The sequence below is a fragment of the Colletotrichum destructivum genome, chromosome 8 (assembly GCF_034447905.1).
Source record: "Colletotrichum destructivum chromosome 8, complete sequence".
In the NCBI taxonomy this organism is placed as follows: domain Eukaryota; kingdom Fungi; phylum Ascomycota; class Sordariomycetes; order Glomerellales; family Glomerellaceae; genus Colletotrichum; species Colletotrichum destructivum.
Window position 1 is genome coordinate 3,128,229 of NC_085903.1, and position 19,658 is coordinate 3,147,886.

Below are 19,658 nucleotides of genomic sequence, written 5' to 3' on the forward strand. Positions count from 1 at the left end.
CTCAGGTCTGCTTCTCGCCAGAAACCCCAGACAAAGGTCCAGCCTCATTGTGATGCACGCTGGTCTTGTGCGCTCCGTCGGTGTGGTGATGGTGGTCTTCCGCCAGCTCATAGAGAGCAGGGAAAGGCTCCACGTCGCGGCGCAGCAGATACTTGTTGGCGTACCACGGCAGCTTGGACGTGTAATACTCGGCATGATCTTTGCTGCGGACGGAGAAGACGCTGTCTAGCTCCTCGAGGGTCAGGTTCTTGGTCTCCGGGAGCCAGAAGTAGGCCACGACGAAGCCGAAGATATTCCAGCAGGCATACCACATGAAGGCGCCGGTCTCGCCCCAGCTCTTGATTAGTGAGGGCCAGGTGAAGCTGATTATGAAGTTGAATCCCCAAAGTACAGCCGTAGCGCTGCTCATTCCGATGTCACGGATGTGCAGCGGGAAGGCCTCGGCGCTGTAGGTGAACGGCACTGGGCCAGCACCTGGGGAATAAACAGCTGCGAAGAGGTAGATGCCCGTTACGATGCAGGCAAGTCTTGCCGTTCCCTCTGGTATGTAGAAGCTGAATCCGGTGAAGAACAGACAGATTGACATCAAGGGAAAAGTGACCAAAAGGAGGTTCCTCCGGCCGAAAGTGTCGATGGTATAGAATGCCGGAAGAGCGAAAATCCAGTTGATCAAACCCATTCCCATCGACACGAGCAGAGCTGTGCTTTTCTCAAAACCGCTCGCCGTGAATATGGCTGTCGAATAGTACATCCTGCGTTGGTTGTTAGCATCATTGCGAATAGCCTCAAGCTAGGTGGCCGGTCACTTGCATGGCATTGATACCTAGATCAGTGCATGATACGTTAGCAATCATGTGACAAATCCCGTGGCAGCGTGAAGGAATTGAAACCACGAACCGCAGAATTGTTGCATGAACATAACAAAGTATGAAGCCATCGCCGCCCGTCTGTTTCTTCGCACAGTGAAAAAGTCCTTCCAGTTACGACCACTCTGAGCCTGAGCCTCGATCTCGAGAAGCTTGTATGCGTAGAACATGTCCCTTGCTGCCTGAATAGGGTGGTTCCGAAGTCTCAAATTGGACTGGAAGGCCTTTTGATACTTGCCCTTCTCCATGTACCATCGTGGACTCTCGGGACAAAAGTAGACCTACTAAACTGTCAGATATTCATTACACACTCACACAGAGAAACGGACAGAGACAAGGTCAGAAGGCGACAGTAAAAATATGGCAAAGCCTTACCTGTACCATTACAACCAGGGGGGGGATGGATGTACTGGCGAGCATCCATCGCCACTGAGTGTTCTCTCCTAGGAAATCAGTGTCCCTGAAAGCAACGGATACTATGAAACCCAAGGCTATCCCAAAGGCCGTCCACATCTGAACAACTACTAGTCAATACGGTAATGTTAATTTGACGAATTAATGCCATCTTACCTGCCACATCATTGTCAAAGCACCGCGAATGGTCTTGGGTGTGCTCTCTGCCGAGTAGACGGGCGTGGTGCTGCTCTTTGCACCAACGGCGAAACCGAGCACGAAGCGAGCAATCAGAAGATTGTACCAGCTGGGGGAGTGTGTTTTAGCGGGACCCAATCCAAGAGTTGACTCGGTATCTTACGTATCGGCCGCGGCCATCCAAAATCCGGTGACGACAGAGAAGAAGCATGAGATGAAGATTGTTCCTCGTCGACCGGTGTATTTGTTGAGCAAAGGAGAGCTCCAGCATCCGATGAGCGCAGAGCAGAGATAAGGAGCGCCGTTGATCAACCCTTGCATTGCAGCATCATCTTGTATGTTAAATGTGTTGTAATAAAACTCCTGCGCCGTTGTTAAGAATTGCTCGTCGAGAGTGTTGGTAGAAAAGAGCGTACCTGGGCGCCATTGACGGCTGTCTGATCCATGCCCTGTACTGCAGCAAAGCGGTGTCAGTCTTCCCATCCGAACCCAATGCGGTCTTGGAGAAGAAGTAAACAGATCCTCACCAATAGCGCTTCCCGCGCAAAGCGCGCAGAGAAAGTACAGAGACTTCGGCTGACTCCAGCGATGGGTTACTTCTTTGCGAAGCACTGCCTTTTCCTCGTCGTCCAAGGCGGTGATGGACTCAAACCCATCGGGTTTGTTGATCACCTGCGCAACCATTGCGCCCTTCCGGAAGATTTCTTGGTGCTCTTGCAATCCTTTCAACTCAGTGAAGCTGTCAGCTTCCGCGATAAGCTCATCGGGGGTGAGTCCGACGAGTGGATTGCGGAGCAGGGCAGCAGTCGAGGCGCGTGCCCCCTTGTCTGCAGTTCCAACACTGCCGGAGCTGCGAGGACCAGTATAGGCCTCCTCAATAGGAGGAGACTCCGTATCTGCCTTGGGCAGAGGCATGACTGATTGTGACAATCGTGGCAAGTTAGAGGTTTCTGGTTCGGAGCTTTACACAGCTGTGTCCGAGCAACGAAATGCCAGGTACAGAGAGTAAAGACAGATAGGAAGGGCGTGGAGAGAAAAATGAACCTAGTGAAAACTCGAGCCTTGGTGCTGATGTCGGTGTACCTTAAATAGTCTGTGAGCGTCAACGTCTTCCTATCTACGGCACGGGGCATCCATTCCTCAGACCCTGATGAGCACCGGGAAGAGGGGGTGGTTGCTGAACTGGCGATAGCATACATTGCTACGGGCCAATGTCCGCACAGCATCAACATGGAGGAGTGGAACGACCAAGGAAAAGTATGGAGAGAAAGGCTCGGCCACAGCCTTGGTTGCGTATTCCAGCCGACCACCATGACCGCCTGGCTTAACCTTTGCGAATCTCTATCCAAGCCGAGTAAGTTACGGTGGAGAACTGGTCGCTAGAATGCATTTCTAAGGCACTGGGCCGCTGAACAAGGCTAACCGACGACAGAGAGGTCGCGGAGAACCGCGGGGGTGGATACAGCATTTCATCGAATCCGGAGAACCGCAGCCGTTGCGAGATTTCGTGTCCCACTTGGATGCGTGATGTACTGCACAGCACTCCTTCAACGCGGTCCTGATCCTCGTTCGTTCTTTCTTTCCCCTTCTCCTATTCTTCCCTGGCACCGAATGGACGGCAGCCTCGCGAACAACGACCGTGAAATCAAATCAAGAATTAATGCCGAGTACTTAGACCCAACTCGGCAGGGCGTTCAGTAGCGGACTGTACCTCGAGTGGCGACGGAAAGGTGAGGGCTTCTGGAAGCGTGGGATGGGACGAGCCATATTTCAGCCGTGCCATAGGTAGAACGTCGGCGTGCGTTCGTCGGCGTGTCAGCCTCCAAGATGACGGCCAAGCGACCGATGGTGGTGAGCGGATGATGATCGGCAAGGCAGCCAAGCGGCACCCTTGTGCCCGGCGGTGGGGGCTCCGACTGTAATCCGCAGCGAATTGAACCGATGAATGGCAGGCATCATTGTACTTTTTGGATGTAAGTCTCGGCAGACGGCGCGGCATTCGTCATACCCACGAGTGAGCGGCAAACAGACGGGGGTCGGAAGTTCGCAAACGCTTCCAAGACCAGTCGCTTTGGAACTGTCATGCAGTAGCACTGCTCTATATAGCAGTGATCTGAGCAAGTCTCGGGGACCTTTGGTTGGATCATATCCCAAGACAAATTCTCGATGGCTAAGCAATGCATGACTTCATACCAAGCCTTGGGCAGGGTCTGGGCCATGATCCGGATTCTCGAGCACTGGAGCAACTGCCTGTTGAAGTATTTCAGCAGTGGCCAGCCGGACCAACCATCAACTCGACCGGATTGATGGGATTGGCTTCGTCTGACTCCTTAAGCCTGCCCGGCGTGCATGTCCGACTGTCTCGGGCAGCGGCTGCTACCACAACCCTTCTGTCGTCATCGTTTGGGGAATAAGACGGACATGAAGCAGAAGTAGGCGTTCTGTCCTTCTGCTTCTGTATTCAGTCATCTTTGCTTCAACGCCTCATTTGGGGCGGTAATTGCTGGCTGAGACTCTCGCTCTTGTGCCAGGGAAACCAAGGAAAAGAATTGACGAAAGCCTCCTGATGACCTGCGGAAAATCCCACGCCGTTCAGCTTGGCCTTCTCGCAACTCTTAACAACTGGTCACAACCGGGCGAGAGTCTGTCTGGCATACGGGGGTTAACGTGAGCATGTTTCAGCTTCAAGCCGTGGTCGCAGAAGTATCAACAGCCCATTGGTGACTATAGAGTCTCATTAACTTCGGAAGCATGGTTGTTGAAATGAAAAGAAAAAACTCGTTTCTGGTAAGACCTCCATTCCCAAGGGAAATGCCCATGATACCTGTAAGCCTCAGTCGTTCTTGTGCGAGGTTGAACAAAAATCAGGAAGCAGAGGCATCAAACATACGCTCATGGACAGCTGTTGGTTATGCGTTGGGCGAGGTGGTCGATTTCCCGCACGCTGGAGGGGCCCTAAAGACTTGCAAGACTGGTTTGGGATGCGAGTATTATGGATTATTGTACTTGAACAGTTTGAGACTACCGTCCTGCTTCGCGGCGTGGGCAAGTCGCAACCGGGCATTGCGCACCTCAGTTTTTGCTCTTTTCTGGCTTCTCAAACGACATAACGGCATACTGAAAGGTGCCGTTGGCATATCCCCGCCTCATGGCGCGGAAAGACTGCAAGAAGGCAATACCGTCCCGCCCCTGACTGAAGGCGAAGGCCCAAAGAGATGGGTTCTGAACGAGAGACCAGGTTATATCCCTAGGGGGAGTGTTAGTCTGGGTGCTGAACACCTTTCCGTGTTGCGTGACTTACCAAGTCTTGCTCACATCCTTGCTGATGTCTTTTGGCCCTGCCAGAGTGGAAAGCCCGGCACTCTTGGCTAGGCCGACGTATTCCTGCTGAGTGCACAATGGTGGCAACAGCATGCCGTCTGGCGATAGGACGTGTCAGCAAAAATTGAAACAGTCGAAGGTGAGTTGAAAAGCAAGCATATGATTGCCCACCTTCAATCGGTTTGATGTCGTTGACAAAGTCCGTCTCGTTTATGCTTTCAGCCTTGAACCAATCTGCGAGCGCCAACTTGCCGCCAGTCTTGAGCACCTTGAACGTGTTCTCAAAGAAGAGAGCCTTGTTAGGGAAATGGCTAAGGGCCTCGCTGATCCAAACAGCGTCGAAGGAACCACCCTCCGCGGCGAAGAAGTCGCCCATCTTCTCGGCGTCGAGCTCGATGAAGCGGACCCTGCCCCGACCCAGGCGGAAGAACCCGTCACTGTCCGCCTCGACGTCGGGCTTTTCCGAGTCCTTTGCCGCCTCGGCTTTGGTCAGCCCGTTGGCGATCTCAACCTGCTTCGTCGAGATGGTGATGCCGGTGACCGAACAGCCCAGAGTTGATGCGAGATACCGGGTAGTGCCGCCGATGCCGCATCCGACATCGAGGACTTTGCTGTTCTCACCGACGTTGGAGAGTTTCAGAAGCAGTTGAATGAGGTTAACCTGGGCTTTTTCTTTGGTCTCGGAGCCGTCCTCCCAGTAGCCATGGTGAATGTGTTCGCCCCTGAAATGGTCAAGTCAGCCAATGGAATGTCTACATGTACAGCCAGCAGAGCATTGCGCAAAGCCATAGCTTCTGTGAACCACTGAACCCCGCCGGTAGCTGGCACGAAGCAGGGAAATCGAGGGACCAAGATGGGATGGGAGAGGGTGTCACGATATGCAAGGCGAACGAGCGAGACAAGACGCGAAAAAGCCTACCAAAGGCTCAGGTAGTAGTCACTGGCAAGGTCGTAATGGAGTTTGATCCTATCCTTGAGGGCCTGCATGGTCGAGTGAGCCAGGCCGAGGGGAGTGTCATATTGCTGGCTGAGCTCCGTGTTGGGGTTCTCTACGGCAGCGACCATCGTGAGAAGTGCAGGGAGGATTGGTGTCGATCTAAACGAAGTGAGTATAAGTCGTTGCCGAGTGAAAATGTCTTTTTTTGTTTTTTTGTCAATTGGTTTCGAAAGTGCGTCCGGAGCTGGTTGTCGAATGGGACAAAATGCACAGAGACGGGATCGACAGAGGTGGGCTGCAGACAGGTAGCTTCAAGAGCTTTCGGAGACTAGATGGGAGCTTCCCAAGCGAGGTGGGCCACATATTCGTATTACATGTTGAGTAGTGGTGAGAAAACAAACACGTCATGTTTCCGTTGAGTGAAATGGGAAAGCTAAAACACCCACCTGCATGAAAAGCAAGCATGTTGAGTGAGGCCGGTCCGTATGCGTCTCTACTAAGGTATTTTGTGGGATAGAGATCAAGCCACCTCACCAGCCTCACGCGGCTTAAATGCTGATATAAGCAGAGGGTCCTTATAGTTCCAAAAATAACCGGCAGCAGGCCGATACCAAGACCAGTCCCTCAGCCACTATCGCGCCAAACCAACCGGCGGCGGCACATGCTACATCGTGGCAGTGCCCATGCCCAGTGCCGGCTACCGGGGTGGGGCCGTGTGGAACCCCTTTCCATCTTGTCAGGGGGAATGCAGCCCAGCCTCAGCCCAGCCCACGTCCGCGTAAGCTCTTTACCTTGCTTGTTTACGTATATGCCGTGCGACCATTTGTAGGAAAAAAGAAAACTGTAAGGCCTGTAACGTACACACATACCCTCTGGTTTCTGCAACAACAACAAAAAAAACCACATTCGTTCTTAATACACATTCGGCCCACCCTCGCCCGAACTCATCGGAAGGATATCCCTTTGCCGTTGTTTGTTCATTCGCCTACTCCCCGTCTGTCGCTATCGATTTACATCACCACCACCACCACCACCACCACCACCAACAACAACAACAACACGAGCAGGAACAGCACGAACCCATGGCCCCCGTTCCTACTACGACGGCTAGGCAGAGCCTCGCCCACGCCGGCGCCGTTGCCTCACACCTCTGGAAGCGTGCTGCCGTCGTCGTCCTCCCCGAGGTCGCCCGCGCAACCACCTCCCACGCACTCGCGCGCCGCAACCTGACCGTCAACCACACCCAGGGTGTCACTTTGGGAATCATCGGCGCCTACGCCGTCATTATCGCCATCCTCTGGAACGTCCCCTTCCTCCGCCAGGTCCTGTGGCCCTTCAAGATGCTCGTCATCGCCTTCCACGAGTTCGGCCACGCCATCACCGCCTGCTGCACCGGAGGCAAAGTGCTGTCCATCACCCTCGACCCCAACGAGGGTGGCGCCACCCTCATGAAAGGCGGCAAGCAGGCCATCACACTCCCGGCTGGTTACTTGGGCTCTTCGCTCATCGGTGGCCTACTCATTTTCTGCGGGTTCAACATCAACGCGTCAAAGATCGCCTCCATGGTACTGGGCGTCTGCTTTCTGTTGACCCTGTGGTGGGGTAAGAAGGACTGGCTCACCATTCTCACTGTACTACTCGCGGTCGGCCTGCTGATTGCGGCCTGGTTCATCTCACACGCTCAAGCGCTGAGATTCGTCGTTGTAAGTCGTGTTGCGGCCTTCGCCATCGTCATTTCACGGACACAGCTGACCCCGTTGCCAAGCTCTTCATCGGTGTCATGAGCTCCCTCTACTCAGTCTGGGATATCTGTGACGACCTCATTATGCGCAAGGTCAACAGCTCCGATGCCAGCGTCTTCGCCCAGCGTTACGGTGGCTCCTCTCGTTGCTGGGGCCTTATCTGGTCCGTCATCAGCGTTTGCCTAATGGCCATCGCCATCGTTGCGGGCCTCGCCGCCTTCCCACAGTCCTTCGCCGAACAGGAGAATGATTCCAAGAACTTTCTGCCCACAAGATGATTTCTGCCTGGAGCGAGAGACGTTCAAGCCACTGGCTCATAAAGAGTGCCGTGTCATATTTACCGGCATCATTACACTCGAACCCTTTCCCCTCCCAAACAGATATCGAGGCATCGATATTTGGTCACGAAGAACGATAACGAAGGATATCCACGGGCGCCTCGCATCGTGTCCTTGTGATAGCAGGCTCGTTTTATTTTTTCTCCCGACAATCTGTCGGTGATTCCGGTCTCGTCCGCGAAGGGCCAACCTTGTGGGTACAATACAGTATGTGTCACCCGCCCACATTCTGATCTACAGGCCGTGGGTCGCAGGTGGAGACGCGGCGGCGGTGCCGTGTTTAGTCGGATCTATTCGGCGGGTTTCGACGACGACGACGACGACAATTCTTGGAATAGAATTGACTGCTGCTGGATCAAGGCTGCGACTGAGCAACGGCGAAGGTTGCCTTCGCATAGCAAAGGATTTGAAACGGCAGCGTAATTGGTCTAGCACACCCGCACTCCGTCTTCGTCAGTTTGCCAGTCACGGGCCAGTCCCAAGGCAATTCGATACCACATTTCGCCGATGGCATTTCGGGAGAGTCTTTTGTATAGGGCTATGAATATGATATTTAATGAGGCACATTTGTAGATGAGGCACATTTGTAGATGAGGCACATTTGTAGATGAGCACACTGGCTTTTAAGGCTTGAGGATAAGCAGTAGCTTTACGATTTGGTCCTAGAAGCAGTATATGAGCATGATGGTCATGACTAAGTCAAGAAGTAGCCATTCAAGAGCAAGTACGTTGAGCCCGTTCATTGTCTGCCCATCAAGAGCCTCGCACCGCCAGTTGACGTCGGAAGTTACCTCTTGTAACCTTTTCCTATGCCGCCGCCTGGTCCGGCCTAGTCTCTGGACGGGTTGCCCACATGATACGAGCACTAAGGGCGAAGGAAGAAAGTGACGAGAAAAGAAAGTGACGAGAACTGAGCAAACAGTGGACAGAGGGTGGACAGATGCTAGCATGAATGGACACAACTCTTATACCCGGCATCGGACGAACTGGTGATCCCGCCCCCCTCACATCCGCAGCGTTTCCGGACTGACAACCCCACTGTATTCACTCAGCAAGGGAAGTGTTACAATGGGATAGAGGGAGCCCGCAGGTTCGGTCACATCCGCATCACGCCGTCGGTTGAATAGCACGCGCGCTGCAGATGCGTGGCCAGGATGCACACATGGAACAATCAACATAAGATACGTACTTTTTCGTTAAGCCAGTGTTGGCCATGCTCTCTAAGGTATGTGGACTAAAGTAAGAATGGTATCTCGCTAGCGTGAATCGATCCCGAAAGTATTTTTTACAGCTTCATTCGTCCACCATTGAGCTCATCCCAGTCTCGCTGCAAGAAAGGCACATATGTGTCATTCTTCAGCCAGTAGACCACCCCAACGCTCGTGCTTGCTGGGTTGACGCCTTGTGCTCGTAAGACGTGCTTTTGCTGCTTATTCGTACCGGTCGTCTGCATGGCTTCGGGGGGCATGACGCGCAGGAAGATCGGCAGGGCGTACTTGGGCAACGAGTTCTTGACGTGCTGCGCAATGCTCTTCATAACGTCTTCCGATGGCTGGTCGTGCAGGACGACAGCGGCGCATCCCGCGCGACCGTCATGGCTCGGCACCTCCACGCCGTACACGTTGGCTTCCTGTACCGACGGATGCGAGCCCACCGCCTCGCCAACCTCCTGCGTCGATACGTTCTCACTCTTCCAGCGAAAGGTATCGCCTATACGATCGGAGAAGTAGAGTCGTCCTTCGCAATCCCACCGCACCACGTCACCTGTCCTGAACCACGCATCCCCCTTGGAGAAGACGTTCCGCATGATCTTGGCCTTTGTAGCATCAGGATTACCGTAGTAACCTTGGAAGCGGCGGTCTAGGTCGTTGGGAGAGAGTCGGAACATGAGTTCGCCTGGGTCGCCGGATTTGGCGGGCTTGCACAAGCCCGTCTTCTTGTCTCTTAGTGGCGCTTCATTGTTCTCATCCATCTGGGCCAACGCAACGTCAAGGCCTAGCACTAGGCTGTAGAGCATGCCGTTTCTTCCAACAGCGCCCTTGGCGAAGTCGTTGCGGCTCAGGTTCCAGGTCCCAAAGGAGCCCTCAGTTGCAGCATAGAACTCGGCGATGGAGTCGATGCCAAACCTGTCTTTGAACTTGTTCCACACGTCCGGCCTAAGTCCATTGCCGAAGGCCACCCGTACCTTGTGTTTCGCGTCGAGGTTCTCACCCGTGCTGGGGTCAACCTGAGGCGGTGCGGCGAGAAGGTATCGGCAGGTCTCGCCAACATATTGGATGATGGTGGCCCCGGACGAGCGAACCTCTTCCCAGAAGAGTTTTGTCGAGAATTTTCGTCCAATGCAAATGGTGGCGCCCGCCTCGAGAGAGTTGAGAAAGCCCAGCAGGGCGGCGGAGCTGTGATACAGCGGCATGGCCTGTCGACGGTTAGAGAAGCAGGCGCAGAGGATCGAGGGGCATGCTACATACGGTATAGAAAACCTCGCTTGGGGAGTTGCTGGTGAACCTCGACGTGAATACAGCTCCGACAATGCACTTTGCCCAGGACACGATAGCCGGCTTGGGCATGCCCGTCGTCCCTGACGTGTATATGAGGATGGCCAGGTTTTGGTACTGGCTTTCGGATCGATCTGTATCGGGCGCACGCTTGGGGTGAGTGGCGTCGATTTCTCGGTGCACAGCATCGTCGAGCACAACAAACTGCACATCATCCAGCTCGGTCCTCACATCGTCACCAACGTTGGCGACAACGTTGGGGTCAATGAGCATCAGTTTCGTCTTCGCTGCTTTGGCGCAGTGGGCTAGCGGTTTGCCGGTCAAGTTATAGTTAATGAAGGCTGGCTTTGCGCCGATGGACCAGAGGCCAAACCACAAGAAGACGAAGACGTCGGAGTTCTGAAAGTCCATTGCAACAATGTCCTTGGGCTTGACGCCGAAGCGTTCCCGGAGCCAAGTGCCATATTTCAGGACTTGATCGTACGTCTCCCGATAGGTGTATTTCTTGCCCTCGAAAACAATGAATGTGCGCTTGGCCGAAGATTTGTTGAGCGCGGCGCGCTCAAGGACGTAGAACTGGTTCAGTTGGTCGGTTCGTTCGCGCCAGAGCGCGGAGAGAGTCGCGGGCAAGGCGCAGGTGAGCAGTTGTCGGTCATACCACAAGGAAATTCGAGCGTTGACGTAGGAATAAGCTGCGACCGCAGCTGGTACCGCAAGGGCGAGCGGAACTAAACAATTGGAAGACGTGCTGGGTCAGCGTAATCGAACCAAGAATGTAATTGGGAGCCAATCCAAAGCTACAGTTACTGTTGGGGGCTGAAGAAATGCGCGATTGCGGCGTGGGGGACAAGGGGGGAAGACTTTGAGCAATCATGACGACAAGATGCGAACTTTTCCGGCAAGCCTTGCGACACACAGAACACACACGCACGCACACACACACACACACACATAGTAGGCCACTTACCAGGCATTGTGTTGGTTGGAATTTAGCAAGGCTCCCAGGGCATTGGCGTGGGAAATGCGGAGGGCCAGCCAGATCTTCCTTCTGCAGCACCGGGGCCGTTGAGGGCTCGTCGAGGTTCTATACAATTTGCAGACAGCGTGGCAGTGCAAGGCGGCAAGTGGCCAGACGTCTTCTTGGCGAGAGTGGCTGGTAGTCCGATGAAGAAGGCACTGGAACTGGAGTGTTGGTGTATGGGCCCAGGCTTGTTAGCCGACCTGATGGTTGAGAGGAAGAAGAGCAGTGGGAGCTTCGGGGTCAAAATAAAAAATAAAAAATGGACCAATTGCGCGAGGGTGAGGGTCGGTATTTGTAACGACTTGTCGAGGTCGTCACAGAATTAAAATCCAGACCAGAGAGCCTGTGTTGCAGTCGGCGTTGGGATGTGTCGTCCGTGGTTTGAGGAATCCATACCGGGGGGTGGGTTGAAAGATGAGATAAAACCAGCCGTCGGTCCTATCATGCATGACACGACACGACGAGACACGACACGACACGGTGCGATGCGATGCGGGCCCAGCAATGGCGCTACGCTTGTGTTCTTGAACTTGAACCCCCCAGGTCTCGCGGGCTTCTATCCGTACCCGAGTCTGGTACAATCCGAAGGAGCCGTGACCTCAGCGTTCGGCTTGTGGGACGTGTGAGCCCATGTAATTACCCCGTCAATTACGGATACGGATACATAGAGGCAAACTTGGCGACCAGAAGGGCGGGACGACGGGGAACTTCTCACATGGTAGGGACATGGGGCCCCGAACCTAGGCCGCCGGGTGGCAAGCTCCACGTTGACGATGATATGGCCAAGGTCGTGGACACATGGCACGCCATCACCGCCCATCGCCTATCAACAGCCGAGGAACACGGCAGGTCGTTGGCGCCGGTGTTGGCGCTGGGGCTTGCCCAGTTGCCCGTGGTTCCGCAGCTACACACGTTTTGTGGCACTTGGGAAGGTTGTCTTTGGCCTCTGTGTAAGTCGAGCGTTGGGAGAGCATGCCACGGTGTGCCCGGCGTCGTCGCAAAAGGTAATGACTGGGTTTGAGGGTTGGAGTTGGAGAAATGGGGGGATGTGAGCGGCGCAATGCGAGTGCGATCGATGAACGCCTGTTCCGTATAGGTACTTACACAGCACTGGACGGACGCTGACAGCGATAGTAAGAGGCCGACTGCCGCCACTGCGGATCGGCGAGTTGCGTTGCGTTGCGCACTTGCGTTAGTGCTGCATCGCTAGGCTTGGCCTGCCTGCCATTTTAGGCTAGAAGGTGTGCGACAAGGAAGCTAGCTGGGTGCCTCGGCATCTGGCGAAGCTCGTGGGTCTTGCGTCCAACTTCTGTGTACAGGCGTTGCGTCTACGCCTAGTACTTTGTTTGAGTATGCGATTCGGCGTGGGGGGCAAGAATCGCAGCGCAGGTAACGTGCACAGCACGAGGCTTCTACAACGGCGAGTTGCGATTTGCTGGTTCGAGAGCGGGGCCGGTCCATGCTTTTCGTTCCTGCTTCTCTGTCGTGTTCAATGCCGGTCCTTGTCCCTGTTTGATGATGGGAACGAGCCTGCTGCCGCTCGCTTTCCTTCCCCCTCTCCCTCCCCCCCTCCCTCCCTCTCTCGGTATCCTGCCTCCTTGTTGAATCTTCGCAGGTGCGGGCAGCATCGCTTTTTCGCATCGCAACGAATTACCCGGAGTGTTTCCGATGAACTTTGTGACCGCAACGGTTGCCGAGGCGCTATACATACGGTGTTTGCTTGTGTGGCATGCGATCAACATAGCTCGCGCTGTCATGACTTCTGACATTTAGGCCTGTTGGGCATGACAAGACCAACAACTCGTGCCAGACGGACGGACGGACGGACAGACGTTGTTTGATGAGCGGCCCGATGCAGCAGGGGTCCATCGTTGTTCCTGGGCCATTCCGAAGTTGGGAAAAAGAAAGGATAACTTTAGTCTGCCTATCTTCGGGCCCATGTTGTCTTGACGACTTGACTCGGACGCTTCAAATGAGACTGGCACTAAATCGAACTGTAGAATTGCGCAGCTCAGTGCGTACTAATGATATCGCGACGCTGCAGCTGCTTTGAGTAAATGTCACAAGATCAACGGCTCGAATCGAAAACCTCCGCCATCCCTTGTGATGTCCGCTCGCTCGATTGATGTACGATGAGCTCACCTGTGGGAAACGGTCCTCGAACCTGCTACTCGCTGCGCGGCGGCGCGACTTCGTCGGCAAGCAGCGTCTCTTGGCTGCCTATGACGCGCAGGCCCAAAGCCTGCGAGAGTCCTCCAGTATTCGCATCCGCACACGTCAGTCTGTGACAAGGAGTTGTGAGGTGCACATGACAAGTTTCGATAGTCAAGACATTCATTGTTAAATGCTTCCGGTAACTGTTTCTAGTACACATTTTCAGTTGTCAGCTCGATGCGTGTTTGACTCTGCGCTTCGCAGGACGACAGTGGATGAAGCTGTTGTGGCAGTGCGATGCGACCACGAACGAGATGTCCCTTTAAGCACGTGACCACGCGCCACCATGAAATGACAAGGTTCCCTGGCTAACTCATCGCGAACAACAAGGTATTTAATTACCTTTCGGCTGGAGATGCATTATGTCAGCACTGCGCTGTATGTGCTGTACATGTGTACCCATCCCCCCAAACACCACCTACCGACGCGCTACAGCTTCCCCGTTGTGCTTCCCAACTTCACGATCGCTGCGCAGCCCGATCCAAACGTTGCTGCATATGGCAACGGCTGCCCCAATGCCCGGCATTGACGACACAAGTAGCCCGGCAGCCGGCGCGGGCCTGCCCAGTGACCAGCCGACGACTACCGTCTCGCCGCCGCAACCCGAGTCTCGCAAGGCTCCGCCCCCTGAGAAGCCGTCCGACGTGCGCCGCCGATCCTTCGTCATTCTTGCCTTCTGGGCCATTGTGCTGATTTTGGGCTTGCCAATATGGTGGATGACCACGAGCATCTATCGCGCTAACCTGCCGTTGCGTGACATGGAACATTGGGCAGATGGAAAGGTATGAGAAGGCCATTCGACTTCCCCGCCGGCAACGCATTCAAAGTCGAGAGAATCCTGCTGACCACTGGGTTCCTCTCCAGGCCTGTCGTCCTGTCTTTCCCCTCCGCATATCAGTGCGGGCCAACAAGCTTCAGGAGCAAGAAGCACAGAACCTTCTTCGTCTCACTCAGCACGCCCTCGACGACCTCAACGACTTCTCGGGTCACCATCTGCGTCTCCAGCTCGCGCCCCAGAGTGATGCCCCATCCGCCACCGAAGATGACTCGCAGATCGCCCTGACAATTCGTCTCAGTCCTGGGGAGACGATGACGGCATCGCTGAACCCGCATTCCCCGGTCCTCGACATCACCTACCCACCGAACTCGATTCCCTCGCCGACGTCGTCCTCTTCCGCGCTGGCCTCCTACATAGCCAACGAGCTGCGTTCCACCTACGCCGAGGAACAGGCAATCATATCATACCTTCTTTCAGCAGCGTCAGGGGCTACTGATGTGAAGCCTCAGGGCACGTCGCCCGAGTCGGCCGAGTCGCTGGCGAAGCGGACGACTCGTTCTTTGCGGTACTCGCCGACCTATCACTTGAGCTTCTCACTCTTCACTAGCGGCTCTGCCCCCAACACGTGGGAAGTTGAGGCAGCCATCCAGGCGTACATGAAGCCCATGCTCGATGTATTGAGTCCCATCCACAACTTCACGATCGACACTCAGGTGCAGCTTTACGCCACGCCTGGCGCCCAGTCTCAAGTCCTGAGCAAGGAAGACCTTGCGTCTTTCATCAACGCAGCCGAATGGCCACTCTCTCCGTCCATCGGTGGCGCCCCGACGGTGAATTTTCTTCTCTTCGTCGGAAACCAGACGATTGGACTGGATTCAGGGTCCGAGACGTCCCAGTCCTGGCTGATCCCGCAGTGGGGAACGGTCTATCTCCTGTCGCTGCCGCCGACGACATCTCACGTGCCGGCTGCCACCCTCAAGCAGCCGATGCTTACTTTTGGCGGTCATCTGTTATCTCTGCTGGGAACGCCCCAGTCTGGGTCTCTTCCCCTCCGATTGTCGACTCTTACGCGTATCCGCTCAGCAGACCTTTTGTTGCGGGCATCGTCTACTCTGGGATCCCTGGCGAGGCTGTCACGGGCATTACCATCCATCTCTATTCCCCGCAACGTTGCGGATGGCGTTGCCAAAACCATGCATCACCTAGAGCTTGCGTGTGCAAGCTTGGGTGGACCGGAGGGGCTGGAACATGCCAGGATTGCCGAGGCCGAGGCGGAGCGAGCCTTTTTTGAGAAGAGCATGGTTGGCCAACTCTACTTCCCCGACGAGCACAAAATTGCCGTCTACCTGCCACTGCTTGGGCCGGTAGGTGTGCCGCTGGTCATGGGCCTGTTGAACGAGATCAAGGCCTGGAGGAAACGAAGACGTGAGAGAGCCGAGGCCGAGGCGAAGAAAAAGCTTTAGAGAATGTGACAGGCCGGCCAACACTAGCGTAAGAGGAAGTATAGAAAGCCTATTGGAATTGGAGTTTATACAAACCTCGTGTTCTCGGCCAACTTGTGAAGCTTGGCAATGGTGGGAGGATGTTGAACCCGAACCTTGGATACACGTGTGATTCTCTTTTTTTACCTAGCTTGAGTCAGAGCTGACAGCACATGCACTGTTGCTCCATCGGTGCCTGGGAGCTGGTGGGTCATGATACAGAATGCAAGCTGCCAGTGAATCCTCATGGCGACCCTGTCCTCGTTGATGCCACTGCTCGATGTTCAGAAAGGAAACGGGATTCTATGAACGCTGAGTTTCGGTGAGGCGGGGTCTTGTGCGGGGTCCAATAGATAACCCATTCCTTCCGTAGGTACCTAGGAACCCAGGTACTTGGGGACCTACCTTGGCACTACTGTTACCTACGGTAAGGTACCTACCTACCTGTATATGAAGCTTTGATTTCGCCAGGGGCTTTCAGCCTGAGAACCTGCGCACTACCTACCTAGGTAGGTATGCAACCCATCCATCCACTAATATCCACAAATCCCGCGCATCCGTCTGCTCCGTCGGCGATTACGCAGGGACTGCCTCTCTCTCAGCCCCATGGACTCTGTCCGACAACAACACCATCTTACGAGCTTTCCAACCCTCATTTGGCACACCCCAACACCGGTTCCCACGCCTGCGATCGTCGCCTTGCGCTCCCCCATACCCGTCGACGGCCCGAGCAATGACTCCATTATGAGGAGCAGAAAATGCTTCCCGAACCGACGTTGAGCTTCACGCTCCCCAGCCTCCACGATGACACCGTTCTGGACTGTCGTGTGTACCACTGTCGCGCATTGAACCCCGCCGCATCAAACCCTTCACCATGGAAGCGACACGCCGCCGTCATCGCCCATCCGTATGCGCCTTTGGGCGGATCCTATGATGATCCCATTGTTGACATCATTGCCGCCACCCTCTTGCGGCAGGGCTTTCTCGTGGGCACCTTCAACTTCAGGTAAGGCAAACAAACACATTCCAGATGACGCTGGAATAATGCATTAGAGAAGCGTTTGACTCCGTCGCTAACACGATGGTTCACGATAGAGGCGCCGCAGGCTCAGCCGGTCGTACTTCCTGGACTGCAAAGCCAGAGCGCAGCGACTACATGTCTTTCGTCGGCTTCCTAGTATACTACATGCATTTTCTCGATCCATACCGCCCCGCTGCCACGCCATCGCCAACGACAACCCGTACAACTTCAACTGCCGATGCACAAACCAAGTCCTCCTCATCAGAGCATCCGTTGCTCCTTCTCAGCGGCTATTCGTACGGGGCCATGATAACAACCCAGATCCCGCCCATGTCGCAGATCCTCGCACAATTCAAGCTACCCGCTGCTGGTTCTGCGGCTGCCGACATTCGTCTACGTGCGCAGCATCTGGCTGAGCAACAGAATGTGATGTTGGCGAGCGCCCGAGCTGCGAGCTCAATTTCGCCACGAAAGAAATACTTCGGCATGAGGGTTGGAGGCGACGAAGATACGCAACGTAAGAGTCACGAAGCTCGGCGGTCGATTTCGGAAACCCGGAGATCTTTTTCAATAGATGCCGAAGACAAGATACGGCGAGGCGTCAGCGAGTTACTTGCAAAAACAAAACGGCATCATCACAAAGGTGTCGCTGTGACCCAGGAAAAGCTGGAGACCATACCATCGAACCATGAGGTCTCGGTTGTGGTGGAAGAAGTGGCCGACTTAACTCGAGTGCGGCCGGCATACCTACTTATATCTCCCCTGCAAGGGGTCATCACGCACCTGGCGACAATGTCATTCCTTCCAGCAGCGCCTGGGCGAGGACTGTTCTCGCGAGCGGGTAAGCCTCGGGATCAGGGCGCGCCGGCCTTCACGACTGATCACAGGCAAATGAGCGAGAGCAAATTGGTCGAGAACGAGACTCTGGCGTTATTCGGTGACCGCGACATCTTTGTCCCGGTTGCCAAACTGCGGGCTTGGGTGGGACGACTCGAGGGGGTTGAGGGATCACACTTTCACGGCGAGGAGATACCTTCGGCAGGACACTTTTGGACAGAAGGCACAGTGGTTCAAGTGCTTCGAGACAAAGTTTGTGACTTTGCAGCAAGGCTGCTGCAGGGGGATAGCGAAGATGTGGTCACAAGCGAATCATGAACGGGCTTGCGACAGAAGATGACGGTGCATCGTTTCTTTGGCATGATTACGGAGACAATCCCTCGTGGCAGAGGCGAAAGGAAACCGAGTCTGGTGGCTCGAGAACCCCGCTTGATCCGACCAAACGATGACATATATGCATCGACGATGACGCCTCAAGTTGTAAACAAAGTTGACGGAGTGGGCCGCCGACGATGATGAATGACGTCGGGACGCAAACTTGCTGAAATTTGAAGTGCTAGCAACGTTGTCGCAAAGGACGCATGCGGCGGATGAAGCGGAAGAAACGAGTCAGGACGGCTGCAGGTACAGTTAGGCAGGAGTGTGGTGTAAGTAGGGAAGCCTTGAAGCTTCGGGATCTGAATGCTGTAGGAAATCGATCGACCGATGAAGTCTGGGCACGAGTAGAGTGTCAGTTTCGGTGAGTACGTAAAAAGAGTGAATTGGAATCAACCGGCATGAGACACGATGGTGGAACCGAATCAAAGTCTGAATCACGAGGGGAATGGAGAGGAGGGGTTGCCCGAGAACAATGATGGGAACTAGATGGGGCAGATTTTATCAGCTTATGTATGGGAAGCGGTGTCCCTCATATCTCGTGCCTACCTACCCTAGGTTTCTCTGTACCTACGTAGGCAGTCTCCCTGTAAGCAGATGTGGGACAGACAGGTAGGTAGGTAGCTAGAGACTCGAACGGGGGTGGGCCACGGTTGAAGGAAGGTGGCAGTTCAGCCGTTGAAGCGGCGTTTCGGTCACCCTCTTTCCTCATTTTGTCTGACCACAAACGGTCGACTTGTCCCGAGCAAATTCAGAAAAACTAGCGATAACCTTCCAGATCGAAGCGGCACATGCCTTAATCATGGGCATGGAGGGACGGAGGGGCGATGGAGGCGGGGGAAGGGGGTTGCCATTAGAAAATTGGGTTCTTAATCAAAAAACCAGGAGGCATCATTCGTCTACTTGTCTCCGAGGGCAATACATCGTACGCCGTGGACATGGTTAGGCCCGTGCTGCCTCAGGACCCGCCGCGTTCTGCGTATCTGCGCAGCGCGTGATGCCGGCAATATGGCAACTTAGGCGGTATCAATACCGGTTTTGCTTGGGTAGTGGGAGGGGAGGCTGATAGGAAGCGGTCGAGCAAGATGAGATAGACGGGGACTTCATACGGCGGCCGGTCCCGGGTCTCATCGGCTAGACTAGGGTTACTAGCAGATGCGGATGAGAGCGAATAACATGAATGTTTGAGCATCTATTCTGATGTGATGTGAGGTGAGACAATAAGCAGACGGCGAGGGAAAGCAGGATGTAACGAAGGGGGAGCGGTTGCTCAGCCCGTTTCTACCGGGTTCGTACGCTACTATGGCATGAACTTGATGAGCAGCTGAGAGTCTCGGGCGGGCTAGAGCGGATGGCGGTTGGCTCGCAGATGTCGAAAGGCAGCAATGGCAGAAGAAAGTGAAGGAAGAGCGTGTGGAGACGCATCATCGGCGAGAGGGTGTGCTGCGGCAAGACATGATTGGACGTCGAGTTGGCGATGCAGTGTTGCTTGGTGTTCTCCCTCCTTCCTTCCCCCAGGATCCCCAAATCCGGGGTGGGCCATTCAGAGCGCGGGAAATGATGGGTCCATGAGGGCTAAAGGGCCCGGGGGGAGGTCATCTGGCCTGAACAAGCCGAGAGTCCCAGCCCCCAGCTGCCGTT

The 19,658-nt window shown here is 54.8% G+C and overlaps 6 protein-coding genes across 6 annotated transcripts; 3 read left to right on the plus strand and 3 right to left on the minus strand.

Annotated features, from left to right (window-relative positions):
- Position 1: 1 nt before the first annotated feature.
- CDEST_12825 (Putative major facilitator, sugar transporter, major facilitator superfamily) lies at positions 2-2,372 on the minus strand (the record flags this gene model as incomplete). The annotated part of the gene is made up of 8 exons (XM_062928981.1): positions 2-752; positions 811-823; positions 898-1,147; positions 1,242-1,379; positions 1,437-1,566; positions 1,621-1,820; positions 1,874-1,911; positions 1,985-2,372. The coding sequence occupies 8 exons, from the start codon at positions 2,370-2,372 to the stop codon at positions 2-4; spliced, it is 1,908 nt and encodes a 635-aa protein (XP_062785032.1).
- A 1,725-nt stretch (positions 2,373-4,097) lies between these two features.
- CDEST_12826 (Putative methyltransferase type 11, SAM-dependent methyltransferase gTMT-type) lies at positions 4,098-6,148 on the minus strand. Its single transcript, XM_062928982.1, has 4 exons — positions 5,698-6,148; positions 4,950-5,500; positions 4,759-4,876; positions 4,098-4,704 (listed from the first exon to the last, which is right to left on the minus strand). The coding sequence occupies exons 1-4, from the start codon at positions 5,841-5,843 to the stop codon at positions 4,530-4,532; spliced, it is 990 nt and encodes a 329-aa protein (XP_062785033.1). The 5' UTR covers positions 5,844-6,148; the 3' UTR covers positions 4,098-4,529.
- A 371-nt stretch (positions 6,149-6,519) lies between these two features.
- CDEST_12827 (Putative peptidase M41) lies at positions 6,520-8,535 on the plus strand. Its single transcript, XM_062928983.1, has 2 exons — positions 6,520-7,418; positions 7,481-8,535. The coding sequence occupies exons 1-2, from the start codon at positions 6,798-6,800 to the stop codon at positions 7,733-7,735; spliced, it is 876 nt and encodes a 291-aa protein (XP_062785034.1). The 5' UTR covers positions 6,520-6,797; the 3' UTR covers positions 7,736-8,535.
- A 431-nt stretch (positions 8,536-8,966) lies between these two features.
- CDEST_12828 (Putative AMP-dependent synthetase/ligase domain, AMP-binding, AMP-binding enzyme domain, ANL) lies at positions 8,967-12,412 on the minus strand. Its single transcript, XM_062928984.1, has 3 exons — positions 11,258-12,412; positions 10,264-11,018; positions 8,967-10,211 (listed from the first exon to the last, which is right to left on the minus strand). Exons 1-3 carry the CDS (start codon positions 11,262-11,264, stop codon positions 9,081-9,083), a joined length of 1,893 nt encoding a protein of 630 aa, XP_062785035.1. The 5' UTR covers positions 11,265-12,412; the 3' UTR covers positions 8,967-9,080.
- A 1,493-nt stretch (positions 12,413-13,905) lies between these two features.
- CDEST_12829 (Putative phosphatidylinositol-glycan biosynthesis class S protein) lies at positions 13,906-15,903 on the plus strand (the record flags this gene model as incomplete). The annotated part of the gene is made up of 2 exons (XM_062928985.1): positions 13,906-14,307; positions 14,390-15,903. 2 exons carry the CDS (start codon positions 13,906-13,908, stop codon positions 15,764-15,766), a joined length of 1,779 nt encoding a protein of 592 aa, XP_062785036.1. The 3' UTR covers positions 15,767-15,903.
- A 389-nt stretch (positions 15,904-16,292) lies between these two features.
- Positions 16,293-18,851, plus strand: CDEST_12830 (Putative alpha/Beta hydrolase). The gene is made up of 2 exons (XM_062928986.1): positions 16,293-16,790; positions 16,880-18,851. Exons 1-2 carry the CDS (start codon positions 16,543-16,545, stop codon positions 17,958-17,960), a joined length of 1,329 nt encoding a protein of 442 aa, XP_062785037.1. The 5' UTR covers positions 16,293-16,542; the 3' UTR covers positions 17,961-18,851.
- The last annotated feature ends 807 nt before the right edge of the window (positions 18,852-19,658 follow it).

What these genes read in the sequence shown, in the direction of transcription:
- CDEST_12826 (XM_062928982.1), bottom strand. Translation starts at nt 5,843, where the DNA reads ATGGTCGCTGCCGTAGAGAACCCCAACACGGAGCTCAGCCAGCAATAT. An exon ending in GACTACTACCTGAGCCTTTG is followed by an intron (nt 5,501 to 5,697) that starts GTAGGCTTTTTC and finishes TGACCATTTCAG; the next exon opens with GGGCGAACACATTCACCATG. An exon ending in CGACATCAAACCGATTGAAG is followed by an intron (nt 4,877 to 4,949) that starts GTGGGCAATCAT and finishes TCCTATCGCCAG; the next exon opens with ACGGCATGCTGTTGCCACCA.
- CDEST_12827 (XM_062928983.1), top strand. Translation starts at nt 6,798, where the DNA reads ATGGCCCCCGTTCCTACTACGACGGCTAGGCAGAGCCTCGCCCACGCC. An exon ending in AAGCGCTGAGATTCGTCGTT is followed by an intron (nt 7,419 to 7,480) that starts GTAAGTCGTGTT and finishes CCCGTTGCCAAG; the next exon opens with CTCTTCATCGGTGTCATGAG.
- CDEST_12828 (XM_062928984.1), bottom strand. An exon ending in CAAGCGAGGTTTTCTATACC is followed by an intron (nt 10,212 to 10,263) that starts GTATGTAGCATG and finishes AACCGTCGACAG; the next exon opens with GCCATGCCGCTGTATCACAG.
- CDEST_12830 (XM_062928986.1), top strand. Translation starts at nt 16,543, where the DNA reads ATGCTTCCCGAACCGACGTTGAGCTTCACGCTCCCCAGCCTCCACGAT. An exon ending in GTGGGCACCTTCAACTTCAG is followed by an intron (nt 16,791 to 16,879) that starts GTAAGGCAAACA and finishes GGTTCACGATAG; the next exon opens with AGGCGCCGCAGGCTCAGCCG.